General features: G+C 35.7%; 1 protein-coding gene across 5 annotated transcripts in view; it reads left to right on the top strand.

The window, feature by feature from the left end:
* Positions 1 to 466: 466 nt before the first annotated feature.
* LOC106754260 (phospholipid-transporting ATPase 2) overlaps positions 467 to 16968 on the top strand; it is a 39722-nt gene continuing 23220 nt past the window's right edge. For 4 of the 5 annotated variants that reach the window (XR_002666895.1, XM_022777867.1, XM_014636271.2 and 1 more), the window contains exons 1-13: positions 467 to 592; positions 2082 to 2304; positions 8139 to 8352; positions 9300 to 9416; positions 9590 to 9682; positions 10022 to 10196; positions 10296 to 10462; positions 11131 to 11235; positions 11542 to 11639; positions 12264 to 12406; positions 13284 to 13380; positions 13519 to 13628; positions 13713 to 13877. Coding sequence is in view for 4 of the 5 variants with exons in the window: in XM_022777867.1 (XP_022633588.1) it covers positions 2180 to 2304; positions 8139 to 8352; positions 9300 to 9416; positions 9590 to 9682; positions 10022 to 10196; positions 10296 to 10462; positions 11131 to 11235; positions 11542 to 11639; positions 12264 to 12406; positions 13284 to 13380; positions 13519 to 13628; positions 13713 to 13877 (1609 nt within the window). In the remaining variant the exon portion in view is untranslated. The other variant, XM_014636272.1, reaches the window with a different exon arrangement.

Below are 16968 nucleotides of genomic sequence, written 5' to 3'. Positions count from 1 at the left end.
TACAACTATATTAACAATTTTTTATAATAAATTATACATCATTATTTTATTAATTCATATATTTAAAACAGACTAATAACTATAGATAAGTTATTATAAAAAAATTAAAAAAATTGTTAAAAAACATTTTCTTTTCTTTTACTACTTTCATAATTGTTTGACGAAGAAAATACTTATAACTTTACAATTTCGAAAATGTATTAAAACTTAAGAATTACACTTTTTGAAGGTATCATAATAAAGATATATTTTGATGATTTCAGAATGTATAATTATTTTAAATGGAATATTCTAAGCTATTTCATAATAATATTTATTATTATAGAATTACTTCTTCAGAGCAAATTAAAATCTGTTACGATTGTTTTTTTAAAAAGTGTACAAATAAAAAAATTGAAATCAGTTTCAGCAAGCATTAAGATGAAAGAAAAAAGGTGTAGAAAGAAACTATGGAGCTGCAAATAGCAAATTATTCACTCTAATAGCCCATTGGGAAAATTTGAAATCGGATCATATGTATTGTATACGAATCACGCGTATACTATTACGTATCGGAGCAGAACAGAAAGGAAACAAGGTCGTTCGTTCACAGGTACGGTCTCTGATCATCTTAGACCCAACGCTCTCTGCGTAGCGAACCCATAGTTTAGGGCTGTGATTTCGATTTCAGCTTCGACTTTCGATCGCTCTCCATTTTCGTGAATTCATAGCTGATTGACACTTCCTTCAAATTTCGTTTATGTATGTTTCTGATGAACAAAACGACTTCACTGCTGATTTCTTTTTCATTCATTAGAAGCTTTAAGTTTTCCAATTAGGAATCAGTTGAGATGAACGGCGAGGAAGTTTGATATCGTATTGTTATTCGACGATTCATAGCTGATTTGCGCGTCCTTCGAATTTCATTGATACATGTCTAGGATGAGCAAAGCGACTTCACTGTTAGTTTCATTTTCGTTCATGTTAGGATGCTTGATTTTATCGATTAGGAATTAGTTGAGACGAACACCAAAAGAGTTTCATATTTTATATTGTTATTCGTAGATTCATAGCTGATCGACACATCCTTCAAATGCATCGATACATGTTTAGGATGAACCAAACTACTTCACTATTGATTTCATTTTTTGTTCATATTACGAAATTTGAGTTTTTCAATTGAAATTAGTTGAGATGAGCTCCGAAAAACTCCTATATCATATTAATATTCGTAGATTCATTGCGGATTGGTACTTTCCTCGATTTCTTTGATATGTACTTTGGATGGGGAAAATTTTTTCGCTATATATTTCATTTTTGTTCTTATTAGGAAGTTTGACGTTTTTAATAGGAATTAGTTGAGATGAGCACTGAAAACATTTCGTATTACTATTGTAATCATCCCTGTTGACCTAGTTAAATCTGTGCTATTCAATCTCGGGGAGATTTGGTCCAGCTGATCCCCAGGGATAGTTTCATTTACGAGAATTTTTTTCTTGTTCTGCTAGCATACAATTTTCAGTCTAGTAGGAATTCTTCCTCAGTGTACGACAGTTGGAACAGTGAAAAAGAATGAAAATAATTTATATTTTGCTATTTTAATGCTGCAACCTAGTGTGTAAGCAGCATGTACTCAACAGCATGGTTAGTCGAGTGATTTCGTAATTTGTTTCCTCCAGAAAAAGATTAAATGTGCTTTATGTGAAATGGTATGGCATGCTATGGATTCTGGAAGCTATTCTTCAGTAGCTTTTTCATGTTAAATTGCCTGTTTCTTTTGATGATTTTTCTCATTCAGTTGTGCTTGGGCATAAATTAACTAACATAAGATAAAGGTATTACATTCAACATATTTTGATTTGTATGCTTGATATTATGATAGTATTTTGCATTTAGATATGTCAAGAATAACATGATATTTAATATTCTTGTGTGTGGCTTGCGTATTGAGATGCTCAGTTTATCTTGAGAGTCGAAGAAAATACTTTTTTGAATTGGATTCAATCCTTTGATGTTGTTATCTTTGTTTAGTGATGTTTCTTGGTTTTATTTTTCATGATTACAAGTTTTATGTGCAAATCTGATTTTTCTCTCTCTTTTAGGATGTGACTGGTTGAGGTTACTTCAAAATTGTTTTACTTGAGCATTGCAATGAAGCTGTAGAAGATAATATATACAGACAGATGCTCATAATTCAACAATGAAGCGTTATGTTTATATTGATGATGATGAATCATCTCATGATATATACTGTGATAATCGTATATCAAACAGAAAATATACAGTATTAAACTTTCTTCCAAAAAATTTATGGGAACAGTTCAGGTAATCTTTCTCCTTACACTCTTTGTTTATCATTTTCTTAATTATGTGTCATGATATGTTGCACATGCATTTGCACACCTTTAGGGTTCTTCTGATTGATCTTCTCTTCTATCTTCTTTGATATTCGTTTTGTTGGATATTCTGTGCAATTGCATATGCAATGTGGCTCCTGGTGTGCGACAAATAGATTAATTTTCCAACCAACCTTTGATAAGATTGGTGATCAATCAACAATTACGCCTTCAATTGATTCACCAAGTTTGTGATTTTGTTTAATAGGTGTCTTTACTGGTTTACATCCTAATTTACCAGTTTGAGCCAATAAAACCAACACATAATTTTGCTGGGAGATGAAAATATCATGATGGGAATGAGCTACTTCAATGTCCAAGAAATGTTTCAATTTGCATAACTCCTTAATTTCAAATTCTCTTATGAAACCTTATTTTGAGGCTTTGCTCATGTCTGATCATTTTCAAATACAACTATATCATCTATACAAACAATTAGTGTGATAACTCCCTCTGAGGCTAAATGCTTAATAAGCTAGGTATAATCTGTAGAAAATAGGATTGATTTTATTATTCTGAATCATTGAAAAATACATTTTGATACCCTCTATTTGTAATCATGTAATTCTCCTAAAAAGGGAAATAGGGAAACTAGAAATCTAGGAAAATAAAATAAAATAAAAGATTATGTATCTATTTCCTCTAATTAGGAAGATTTTAAAGATATTATCTCAAATTACAACATTCCCCCTCAAGCTGGATCATACAAGATTGTATGAACCAAGTTTGGAATAGACAAACTCAATCAGAATAATGTTAATAAACCAAATTGCACACCAATGGACAAAAGCGAACTAGCACAATGAAACTTCAACTTGGACAGCAATGGATGAGGGCGAACTAGCACCATGAAACTTCAACTTGGACAGCAATGGACGAAGGTGAACTAGTACCACGAGACTTCAACTTGGACAACAATGGATGACAGATATTTCCACCAAAAATGGACGATGACTTGTAGTAGCAAACAACAACAAACTGCAAGAACAAATGAAGGGCCTGCAGTGGCAAACAACAACAAACTGCAGGGATTGAATTGCCATCAATAGTGGTGATCAACAACAAAACTTCAAGAACATGATTTCCATGAGTAACATATGAGAGGCCTTCAAAGGCTAACAACCACAAACCTGGAGGGACTTAACTATCCTAAACAGCAACAAACCTTCTAGGACTTAACTGCCCTGAACAACAACAAGCCTTCAGGGACTTAATTGCCGTGAACATATGGGAGGCCTTCAGGAACTGTCTTGTAGAGGCTAACAGCAATAGACCTGCAAGGACTACACTACCCTGCAACGGCTAGAACTTTCTCCTCCTCATGACTGAACGACAGAATGTGAAGGTGGAAGAATTGGTGAGAACCGATCCGTACGAGGGACAAATCTGAGTCCCATAACTTCGAAAGAGTCAATTCATTGGACGGTCTCAAAGAACAACTCACAAGTTGTTATAACAAAGCTTTGGCGGTGAAGAGAGCCTTTCACATGGCGGAAAACCAAAAATGCCAAATACCAAAGACACGTTGGAGGTCCAAAGTTCTCTATTGGACTACTCCCAAATGTGATACTTAGCACTGTATCACAAGAAGTACGGGCTATAAACTTGAGCCTAAGAAGAAAGTGACCAACGATCCAAGAAAGAACTGAAGCATTTGCGTCTAGAGTGGTCGTTTTTGGTCTTCAAAATTTTGAACAAAATGATGGTGGAGACAAGCTTGGCCACAGGTGATGGTGCATTTGGCGGCACAAGCGGCGGAGATGATGGTAGGAAGGACCAATCAGTGTCGCACGAGAAAGGGGAATAAGAACCCATTGGTGGTGACAGAAGCCAGAATGTAATGGAGAGGAAAGAAGTGACACAATGGCGTCTAAAGAGGTCTCCCTGTCAAGAAAGATTCAGTACAGTGGCAAAATGATGGCGATACTGTGACATATCAGAAGGGGCAGAATAGAGAAACCCAGCAGAAACGAATTTAGTGAGAGAGGGAGAAACCCGGTGGAGGAGGAACGGTCCTGGTCATGCAACGTGAGGCGAAACCCATTGGTGGAGGCATAAACTGGAACGCAGTAACCAGAAGGACCAAACCAGAACCTAGAAACGAGAGCGAGGTCTGACGATGCTGAAGTGTGCGGCGAGAAGACAGAGATGTTGTGAAGACAACGAAGATGATAGTAATGACTGCTATGGAGGGTCAAAACAGAGAAAGGAAGGTCCGGCGAGACGACCGACAGTGGTGACCGGCAGTAGCGCGGTTTGATGCCGACGCTGGGAAGGTGGCGCGTGACAAACACGCACCTGAGACCAGCTGAAGAAAGGCGGCGCGTGGATGCGCGTTAAGCGGAGTCTGGTCCTGAGTTCAGGGTTGGGCGTCGCTTGAAGAGACGATCAAATCCACTGGTCACCTGCGACGGTTGCCGGCGATGGACGGTGGCCGGCGGTGGTCGACGGCGGAGAGCAGCGGTGCACAACGGAGTGAACAACAAACAAGAACTCTGCATATGATTGAAAGCCAGTGAAGATGCCAACTATGGGCATTACTTAAACTACCAGGTGCAACTACTGGTCTGAAAGGGAATGGGTTCGAATCCCATTCTGAGACAAATTCTAGAAGTATAGCTTATAGCTAGGTCAGATTCAACTTTGGAACTATAGCTTATAGCTAGGTCAGATTGAACTCTGGACGTATAGCTTATAGCTAGGCCAGATTCTGGAAGCACAATTTTTTGTAGCTGTTATCAGAAGGACAAATATTAGAAGGACAAACGTGTTGGTAATGCTGGAGAAATGTCAGACCAGGCACTACAAGCCTAATCTAGGCCTAATCTTCTTGTCCATGGCGCAGGAGCAGAAGCGTCCTTCCCCTTTGGATGAGCCACCCACGACTTCTTCTTCAGATTCTAAGGAAGAAGAAACGCAAAAGCCATCTTCTCTGAGGCAAGGAAAAGAAGAGGAAGAAGCTTTGTCGAGAGAAGAGGATGAAGAATCCTCCGGAGAAGAGGCAGAAGATGACGATCTTCCACCACCCATCACCAAAACCAACCCTCCACTCTCACGAACAACGCACGGAAAGGGAATAGCGCTGATGGCCTTATATTTGCAAAGCCGCACGATAAGAAAATGTTTGAATTGTCGAAAAAAGTTTGGGGAAGTGAGCAAGATGGTGGAGTGGCCAATGGGGCAGTGGAAAAACCCAATGAAGCACAAAGGCACGACTTGAAGAGCAGACTTTTAGGGGGCCGCCGGCGGCCAGTCGCCATGGCCGCTGGCAGACAGCAAAGACAGCGAAAGTGGATCAGATAAGCTCTGATACCATGTAAAAAAGTGGACTTTAAGCCTAATTCAACCCCACAAAACCGGCTTGTAGGGTGAGGTTTGCACCCACTTATATACACTGAATTGGTCTTATCTTTAGTTGATGTGGGACTTCCAACACACTCCCCTCATGCCGAGGTATATACATCTCGAGCGTGGGATTAGACATTTAATAGGTGGTCTGATAGCGGGTAGAACAACATGCCCAACAACAATAGATATCGCTAGGATAGACTCTCATCATGACTCTGATACCATGTAGAACATAGGACTGATTTTATTATTCTAAATCATTGAAAAATACATTTCTGATACCCTTTATTTGTAATAATCTAATTCTCCTAAAAAAGGAAATAGGGAAACTAGGAAACCTAGGAAAATAAAATAAAATAAAAAATTATGTATCTATTTCCTTTAATTAGGAAGATTCTAAAGATATTATCTCATATTACAACATAATCACTTTTGTCTTTTCTTGAACCCCATGGTCTTCATTGTAGTAGTAAACCTGTCAAAACATGCTCTAGGAGAATGTTTCAATCCATAGAGTACCTTCCTTAGTTTCCACACCTTTCCTTCCTTGGCATTAAATCTAGATGGGACCTCCATGTAAATTTCTTCTCAAGATTGTCATTTAGAAAGACATTTGTGATATCAAATTGCTGCAAACTCTATTCATAATTAGCTATTAGAGACAATAAAATTCTAACAATATTCATGTTTTCAATAGGTGATCAAGGTAGTCAATCCCATACGTATGAGTATGTCCCTTAGCTGCTATCCTTGCCTTATACCTTTTTAAGTTGTCTTGTATTTAATGGTGGATACCCACTTAAGGATGACAAATGAACCCATCCTTATGGGTATTGTCTGAACTTATCTGGTGTTTGACAAGGAATCTCCACACTAACTGAGTACGAGTTTGAGTATGGACAATATCTGATTCTTTAAATTGGGTATGAGGGGTTTGAGTATGGACAAGTACAATAGAGATTGGCATGTACATATTTGTCCATCCCCATCCCCATGCTCCTCCCCATCCTCATACCTATCCCAATATCCATCTTTGTTTTAAATTATTAAAGTACTTTATGTTGGAAGTCCCACATTGACTAGAGATAAGACCAATTTATAGTATATAAGTGGGTACAAATCTCATCTTACAAGCCAGTTTTGTGGGGTTGAGTTAGGCTTAAAGTCCACTTCTTAACATGGTATCGGAGCTATGATTAGAGTCTATCCTAGCGATATTTGTTGTTTGTTGGACATGTTGTTCCACCCGCTATCGGACCGTTATTGGACCATCCATTAATGTCTAGTCTCACGTTCGAGATGATGTCTATACCTCGGCGTGAGGGGGGTGTGTTGGAAGTCCCACATCGACTAGAGATAAGGCTAATTTATAATATATAAGTGAATACAAACCTCATCTTACAAATTGGTTTTGTGGGGTTAAGTTAAGCTTAAAGTACACTTCTTAACACGTTAATTTATTAGGTAAACTAAAAAACTTATATTAAACTACTCCACCCCTTTGCCATCTGCCTACATCCAACGATATTTTTCCTTTTGGTAGATCCCCCAACTCCCAAGTTTTATATTTTCTAGAGCAACCATTTCAACCTTCATAACCTTTTTTCAGTCCATACTATTCCATGTTTTTGAGATGGTGACAATATTTAGATGCCTAAGAAAGCCTTTTGTGATTACTTGATAGTTTGTCATAAGTCACAAAGTGTGAAAATGTGTCATAAGACACATTAATAGGATAGTTTGTCACAAGGAGGTAATTTCATTTTGTTGGATATTTTGTGCGATTTTATAGATTCTACTTTCTAGGCATGAATCATCATATAGTTAACACTAGGAAGGGAGAGTCCAGAAGATTAGTGGACAATGCCATTAATGTGGAGGATCCAGACAGTTTTAATTTGACATTTTGTGTAACTCACTCTTCCTATATTATAGGGATTCAGCCTTGTTCTTTATTTTTTTGTTGTGGTTTTTGATAGAAAACACTGATACACTGATTTTTTTTGTTTGTTTTATTGTTTTATGTTTTTTTTTTATAAAGGTACAAAAGACACTTAGACTCTATTTACATATAGACATAGACAGAGCTCAGTCACAAGTTAGTTATAACCTTCTTCCTAAAGCAGTTGCACTAATTAGAGGAGAAACTATGATAACTGCCTCACAAATAGATATACTAAATAAAACAGAGACCAACCGTTGTAGCAGCTAACCAACTCAGTAACATTGTCTAACAGAAGTATAACACTCACAGTTGTTTTGTTTACTGTGCAAGCCTCCTTAAGTGTACGAAAGATCAAGGAACTTATTTTTTATCAAACAAAATGAGTTTTTCCTTGGTGCTAAAATTTCATCTTAATTTTCTAATTAAACATAACGATCTTTTAATCCATCTGATTTTGCTCCTTTTTCCAGCCGGTTCATGAATCAGTACTTTTTGCTCATAGCTTGCCTACAGTTATGGCCTCTCATTACTCCAGTAAATCCTGCCAGTACGTGGGGTCCACTTATCTTTATTTTTGCTGTCTCTGCATCAAAAGAGGCGTGGGATGATTACAATAGATATCTTTCAGACAAAAAGGCAAATGAGAAGGAAGTCTGGGTTGTGAAGAAGGGCATCAAGAAACATGTATAAAACGTATTTAATTTTCTTGAATATATATTTTGCTGTGTTTCCAGCCATTGATCATCATCACTTGAATAACTATGCATGATTTTGTTATTTACAGTAGAGTATAATTTGTTTATCTTTTCAAGATATTGTTAATTTTTTATTTCAGTTGATGGTTTTAACTTTAATCTAAATTCTATGCAAAAGGTATGAGGTACCTCTCATGGTTTTTAAAATATCAAGGTATTGTCTCTACGTATACTTTTGTGTTTGAGCAGTTTACTTATGGATACATGTGTATTTTCTCAAACTTTTTGACATTCCTGGTCTTGCTTTTTCTCATTTTCTTTTTCCATTCCCATCTTTGGTTGGTTCATTCTTGTAATGATTAATTGCATAGTTATTTTCTCCTCTATATTCTTATAGTTATACATTTACAGCAAAATAGAACCTTTAGTTTTTAAGGCATGGATCGTAAAAGGGTTAGTGGTCTAAATAGATATGGGATGCTTACCATTGTTTCTTCATTCTAATGAATGAGGCCATAGGCAACAGTGATGACTGTATCTCTCACCCAACTATAGATTATTTGAACTCCAGCATGCAGCTTCTAGTCTATATATGTACTTATTGGCCATATAAAGTTATGTGTCATGTTCATTGTTACCCTTCCTGCCAAAATATGATGTGATGTTTGAGCACATTTTGACACAACATTTTTATTTAACTATAAGAACCAATGATCATGTTTATCTATTAGAGTATTACTCCTTACACTTGCTTCTGAAGCTGAATAGACTTCAAGCTTCTACTTCATATCCCATATACACCTTGGTCTGCTTCATGTCTTGTAGGAAGGAAGATTTACAGAAGCTTTAACATTTGATATTATATTGTGTGTTCTTATGTCTGTAGATCTAATGATTTTTTCTTGGGTGGGCGTGGTTCCCTTGGTGGTTTTGCAGATTGAAGCCCAGGATATTCATGTAGGTAATATAGTATGGCTACGTGAAAACGATGAAGTGCCTTGTGACCTTGTTTTAATTGGTACCTCTGATCCTCAAGGAGTTTGCTATGTAGAGGTAATTATGTTGTGAAACATGCTAAAGTTGGTCTTCTCTTTCTGCAGCATTGCAGGGGAATTGGAATGTAGTTCCACTATGTTTCTTCTAAATCTTCTTCTCTTTCTCTCATTTTGGGGGAGACATTTCATTATATTCATTTTAAGGATGTTATGATGTGACATGTTATTCAGACAGCTGCATTGGATGGTGAAACGGATTTAAAGACACGGGTCATACCTTCTGCTTGTGCGGGAATTGATGTTGAACTATTGCACAAAATTAAGGTAGGATTTTATCTACAGTAACCATACTTGGTAGAATTTAATTGTGATAGTAATTAGATAAGATGTTTGAATGATGTTGGGAGATCAGCTTATGCCTTTAATCCTCTGGTGGTTGCCAGCATAAACAACTATCATCAGCTCTGAGTAGTTAGTTGTGTTATAACTGCTTCTATTGTATGAATTGCTAACTAGCAACTGTACAGTTACTTGTGTGAATGAACTCATTTTTAGTTTATCAGAATCACTTTATCTTCTTTCTCTTAATTTTGTCTCAATTATTAATTATTAATACATGACAACAACTTAATTACACTATTCTTTATTTGTGTCTGTGTCTAGGGTGTAATTGAGTGTCCTTGTCCAGATAAAGATATCAGGAGATTTGATGCAAATATGCGGTTGTTTCCCCCATTTATTGATAATGATATATGCCCTTTAACCATTAAAAACACCATTCTTCAGTCATGTTACTTGAGAAACACAGAGTGGGCTTGTGGAGTGGCTGTCTATACAGGCAAGTCCATATATATAATCTATTAAATTCATGGAACTGTGAATACTTTTGCAGAAACAATTTAAATTTTGGTATCTGGCATGTATTTTATACCTTCAGGTAATGAAACCAAAATGGGCATGAGTAGAGGTATACCAGAACCAAAGCTCACTGCTATGGATGCCATGATTGACAAGTTGACTGGCGCTATTTTTATATTCCAAATAGTTGTTGTTCTTGTTCTTGGCATAGCAGGGAATGTTTGGAAGGAGACGGAAGCGAAGAAGGTATGATACAGTTTCTCAACATAAGTTTATTGGGCACTGATAATTGTATCAAATCTTGTACCTATCAGGATATGCTCACCAGTGTTTATTATTTTTAGTTTACTATATTGCCCTTTTATTTGCCTGTATTTTCATGGTAGTAGCATGCACCCTTTGCAATTTTGATTTTGTTTCAACACAGAGCATATCGGCTTGGCTGGTTGCTTCCTTTGCGCTTTCATGTGAATTATGTAGTTGGGTGTAAATTTTACTCTTTGTAAGCACACTTTAGTTTATTTAGGAAATATTCCTCATAACCTTTTTAGTCCTTATGTCAATGAATGCTCAGGCATCATGGTTTCTTTTTTCTTAGAATAACCACTTTTTTTTGTAATTTCCTGTGTCATCATGCTATTTATTCATTAAAGGATTTTTTTCCCCTGAAATCTTACTTTTATGGGGTGTTTGGAACATCATCCAAAAAATATATTTTCTCAAAACCATGTCAAAGTTGAGAAAAATACACAGAAGCATATTTATATTGGTTCTGCGTTCCTGCTTTGGATGGGAATCAAAAACATGATATTAGACTTTTGCCCTGTTTTGATGCCTTATCTTTCATAATTCTATGGAAGTTTCCGTGTTATCATGTAGGTGGATTCTCATGTTTTTTCTTTTGTTTTTCAAAGCAATGGTATGTTCTTTACCCTCATGAAGGTCCGTGGTATGAACTGTTGGTCATCCCTTTGCGGTTTGAACTTCTCTGTTCCATCATGATACCCATTTCAATTAAGGTGAGCTGATGGTAAAGATTTAGCGTACATTATATTATATATAACATGCTTGTCATTTGGATAACAGTCATAATATAGATAGCATAGTGGAAGTCCTTTGAGGTAAGAACATTTATGACCTTAAAAAAGAACTAAATGAAAATATCATTGACACTTAAGTTCTAATTAAAAATAGGAATTCCGGTTGATAATCCTAGTGCTAATACCAATTATTATTGTTATTTAACTTCATAACTTTTAAATTGTGTAAATATATTGAGGATAACTTTCTAAATTTGATAGAGCCAACTGTACCGTCTCTGTCAGGTATCTCTGGATTTGGTGAAGAGCTTGTATGCAAAATTTATTGACTGGGACAATCAGATGATTGACCATGAGACTAGCATTCCATCCCATGCAACAAAGTAAGTAACCAAATGATCCTATTACCAACTACTTTAAGAAGCTTTTGTACATTAAAGAATTTAAAATAAGATAAATTTTGTAAGCTGTGAAATGTCTTGTATTATTAAGGATTGAGTTACAAAGCTCAAGTATTTATATAATCGAATGGCATGAGGTGCAAGCTAGTTGATTAAGATCTCTATCTGTTCTAACACTAGACTCCGGCAGTCCTAACATAATGAAAGATGGATAGCTCAAGGTACAAGCTAGTGAGTTAGATCTAACTGTTCTACAAGAGACTCCAGCTCTCCTAATGAATAACAGCTGACTATGTTCTAACACTAGAGTCCAGCAGTCCTAATAACACAATGAAAGATGGATAGCTCGAGGTACAAGCTAATGAGTTAGATCTAACTGTTCTACAACAGACTCCAGCTCTCCTAACGAATAACTGCTGACTAACTAACTATCAAAGGATGCTGACTCAATGCTGAGTCTGCTTAATATACTAGCAGAGAATAGTCTAATAACACAGTATACTATCATAGAAGCACACTTTTTTTTTTTTTTTTTTTTTTTTTTTTTTTTTTTTTTTTTTTTTTTTTTTTTTTTTTTTTATTAATGATGTTTGTTATATTTGACAGTACAGCGATAAGTGAGGACCTGGGACAAGTTGAGTACATTTTGACTGACAAAACAGGAACGCTGACTGAGAATAAGATGATATTTAGAAGATGTTGTATTGGTGGCAATTTCTATGGAAATGAAAGTGGAGATGCATTGAAGGGTATGGTTGCTTGGGGAAACTTTTCTTTTTGCCTTGTTAACATTTAACAGTTGTATTTCAACTTTTCCTTTAACATAGAAAATGTGTGGAAGATATATTGAAATTTGTCTAAATGAGTTGGCTTCTTGTTTTGAGCGTGTATTGTATCTTATGCATGGCTAGTGCCATGGATATTGTGAACATAATGATCTAAGAAAACTAAACTGAATTGTGATGTTTCTGTCTACCATGGAAAAAGGGTTACGTATATTGCTTCCTTCAACAACAATTCCGAAGGGCACAGGTATACTAAATAAATTGAATTGAAATATATAAATATTATATTCAAGATGCTGCAAAAGCAGTGGACACTATTTGGTTCTAACATAACAAAATTGTGTAATGGCTTTTCTCAAAATCGATAATCAAGGCAGCCTACTCTCATACTTATGGTAGTGAGATAATTTCCAGCCTTAACAGCTCCAATGGTTTCCTTGGTTTACTAAGACTTAGTAATTTTAGTTTTCTTTGTATTCTCATGTATCGTTATTTATTTGAATAGTATATTGATTTTCTCAACAAATAGGAATTAATATCATCTGACATGAAAAAATGGAACATTTATTTTCATTGAAAGATGTTTCTGGAACATAATGTGAATGTTCGGGGGAAAGTGTAAATTTGAAGATTGTCTAAATTAATACATCATGAACATGAAAGGAGTCATTTATTTATGAACACGAGTGAATTCACTTCTATTCCTTTTCTTCCTTTACTGCTTATGGATACACTCATTGTTTGTTTTAATAACTGACTATTTTCTGAAGATATGTTTTATCTTTAATTGTTTCAGATTTCAAGTTTAACCACATTATTATTTACATCTTGTGATGTGCAGATGTAGAGCTTATCAATGCTGTGTCCAGTGGTTCTTCAGATGTTGTACGATTTCTTACAATTATGGCAATATGTAATACTGTCATACCTACGCGAAGGTGATTCTGCCTTTATCTTTGCTAGGACACCGGATATGACAACTGTTAAGACTAACAAATTTCTTGGTTGGGATATTTCTAGTAAGCCTTTAGTAGGAAGTTATTAATTTGTGCTTGATTACTTGTTGTCATACTTAGCAAAACTGGAGATATCTTGTATAAAGCTCAGTCTCAAGATGAGGATGCTCTTGTTCAGGCTGCTGCTCAATTGCATATGATTTACTTTAATAAGAGTGGAAATATTCTTGGTACTGTGCTTGCTGTTACTTTTTAAAGCATAACTGGCTAATTGGTTACATAAGTTCATTTATTCACTCTTTGTAATTTTTCAGAAGTCAATTTCAACTCTTCAATACTTCAGTATGAAGTCCTGGAAATCCTAGAGTTCACCTCGGATAGGAAAAGAATGTCAGTAGTATTGAAGGATTGCCAAAATGGAAAGATCCTTCTATTGTCGAAAGGAGCAGATGAGGCTATTCTTCCGTTTGCTCGTGCTGGTAAGGATATTTATGTTTCCTGTTCAATTGTAATTTATGGTATTCAAATAATCTTTACATAGGGATATTCTTTCAATTCATGATTCTTTATACTTCTCCTTTCTTCTCACGAATATGGCCAGCTGTTGGTTTAGAGTCAGAGAGCAGTATAATGATTTCAGATGAGCAGGGAGTGAAATGTTGAGATTAAATACTCATGCGCTATTGTCAGTAATTTGTAGCTACTTCTTTTACAATCCTGGCCAAATATTGGTGCTAAAATGTTGTCAGTTCTTTTCTTTTATTTTACCGTCCCATTCTTTTCCTTAGACCTGTTTGCATGTATTGTAACTAACTTTTCAAATCTGATCCGCCCAGAATTGATCATATGATTTAGATTAATTGAATGACTTTTAATTAAATCTGACTTGAACATATATAAGGTCTGGCTTTGACTATAAACTTGTGAATTTTTACAAGGCCCATCCCTCTTTAAAGGCAGACAAAAGATCTACATTAGATAAAGGGGAAAACTTGGTTCTGTGTCTAGGACTTACAACCGCAACCAAATTGAACAGTTTAAAATTTAAGGGAGGATATGACATCTCAATCAATGGTAAGGAAAGCTTTTGAGGCTTATAGAGTTTACAATGGAACTTACATCTACTTCATCTCACCCTACAGAGACAAGTGGGGCTTGAATTCGTGACCTATCAAATGTAAGACCTGCCTTGTTTCTCTTGTGCAAACCCTTGGGTTTCTATAGGTGTTATATCAGTTAGTTTTATGTTGATTTCTAAGGCCTAACTCAATCTTCTTCCATTATCTGGGTTTAGGATTGGTTGTGAGACCATTGATGGGGTTATAAGATTATATATAGAAGTGATTAGTTTTGCATCATTTATGGAAAGATAACGAGGAATCGCTAGGTAGTTAATCTATGTGCAAAGAAGGCCCTGAGAGGTACCAGTAAGAAGAGTCGATTTTGTTGAATATTTTTTTTATCAAGAAATGTATATGCAGAAGGCTTTATTTTATTTATATGGAAATCAACATATTGGTAGAACATGAGCAAAACAAGAAACCTATCAGGTAATAATTAACTGATAAAAGGTAATCCCTATAAAATAGGATGAAAACATGTTTATCCTATTAAGTTAATATGACTTTTATTTAAAATAAAATTACATAAAAAATCTAATGTATTCTGTTTCTTAATTAATTCCAACACTTTTTCTTCGACACTCCTCCTTGACTTTTGAACTACAAATTCCAAGTTTTTGTCAAGTATTCAAATCTAGCTTTTAAAAGTGCCTTGGTCATAATTTCAGCGCTTTGATTCTCTGTTTTGCTGTATAGTAACTTCACTTCTCCTTCACTTTGAAGAAAAACTCTCTTAAAATGTTTAGTTTTTCCATAAAACACTGGATCATTAGCAATTGAAATTGCAGCTGGTTGTCTATAAAACCTGTATACTTTCTTCTTGTTCCATATGCGAATCTGTCATGATTGTTCTGATTTAAAGATTCTGATTCACTGCAGCAACAACAACTACATATTCTACATTTGTAGTTGATTGAGCTATAAAATCTTGCTTTTTATAGTGCTAAGAAAAAACTCCAGAACCAAAAGAAAAACAGTAACGAGATGTGCTTTTCATGTCATCAACACAACCTATCCAATCACTATTACAGTATCAATGAAACTTAAACTCATGAGAACGAGAGGACATAACACCATAATCTAAGAGCCTTTAATATATCTAACAATTCATTTGGCAGCTCAAGAATGAACATCACCAGCACTGTGCATGAACATTGAAAGAATACTTACTGCAAACATGATATGAGGTCTCGTAATAGTAAGATACATTAGGCAACCAATTTAGCTTTTGGAATAATGTTCATCTATGTTATCGGTTCCATCATCTTTGCTACATGACATCTTCTGGTTAATTGGTGTATCAATGCTTAGTCCTCCATGCAGAAATTCTCTAGTATTTCCTGTATAAAAGCTCCATCTTTATCTTGCTTTACTTCCATTCCCAAGAAGAAGGATAATAAACCAAAATATCTCATTTCAACTTTGAACTCCGTTACTAGTTTCTCATCAATCCCTGTGACAAGTATGTAATCAACATAGATAGAAACTATGATTAAATTAACTTGGACCATTTTCACTTATAATGCAGCTTCAATTGGACTTTTAACAATTCCATCTTTTTGAAGATAATCATCAATTCTACCATACCAAGCCTTTTACAAGGCCTTGTTTAGCTTAGTTGAATATAGTGAAAACTCCCTTGTGTTGAATATACTCATAGGGTCCTCTATTTATAATAGAAGAAATAAGGACTAAGCCCAAAATACAAATAAGAAATATAAACAAACAAACTAAAGATAAGAGATAAATATAAACTAAATATAATATCTCTAACACTCCCCCTCAAGCTGAAGCATACAAATTGTTTGAACCAAGCTTGGAATAAATAAACTCAATTTGAAATATATGATCTGTCTTCAAGAGAGTGCGGCAAACAGATGCGCAATCACATGTCAACGAACAACTCACAGCAATTTATGGACAGTAGTGGACAACTGCGAAACTTCAAATAGCACCATGAAACTTCAAGTAGGATGACTTTGACAAAGGAGGACAATGACAAATTGCAGGGACTGGATTGCCATCATGTATGGATGGGGCTTGCAGTGGCTGATAGTGACAAAACTACAGGGACTGCCATCACTGACTGACGGGGTGATGGGGCCTGTAGTGGCTAAAAGCGACAAAACTATAGGGATTGCCATCACTGACTGAAATGGCATCATTGCCATCATTTTATCACAATGTTCAATATTTTACACCGTAGGAAGGTCAGAAATGGCATCTTTTAATAACAGTTTGCTCTATAGTTGAACGATGTGTCCTTCGTCATACGCCACTGTGTTAGTCTCAAACTCTACAGGAATAACACCCCTCACAATAACATCATGAGTTGGGAGTGGAAATTGAGGTANCGTCTGAGAAGGTGCAGCCCCCCATAAGAACATGCGCAAACGAAACTGAGGAAGTCCATAAGAGCCTGCAGCCATGATTCCCAGACGTGCTTGAT

This window comes from Vigna radiata, unplaced genomic scaffold (genome assembly GCF_000741045.1).
Source record: "Vigna radiata var. radiata cultivar VC1973A unplaced genomic scaffold, Vradiata_ver6 scaffold_86, whole genome shotgun sequence".
NCBI lineage: Eukaryota > Viridiplantae > Streptophyta > Magnoliopsida > Fabales > Fabaceae > Vigna > Vigna radiata.
This window is presented reverse-complemented; position numbering and strand designations above follow the sequence as displayed.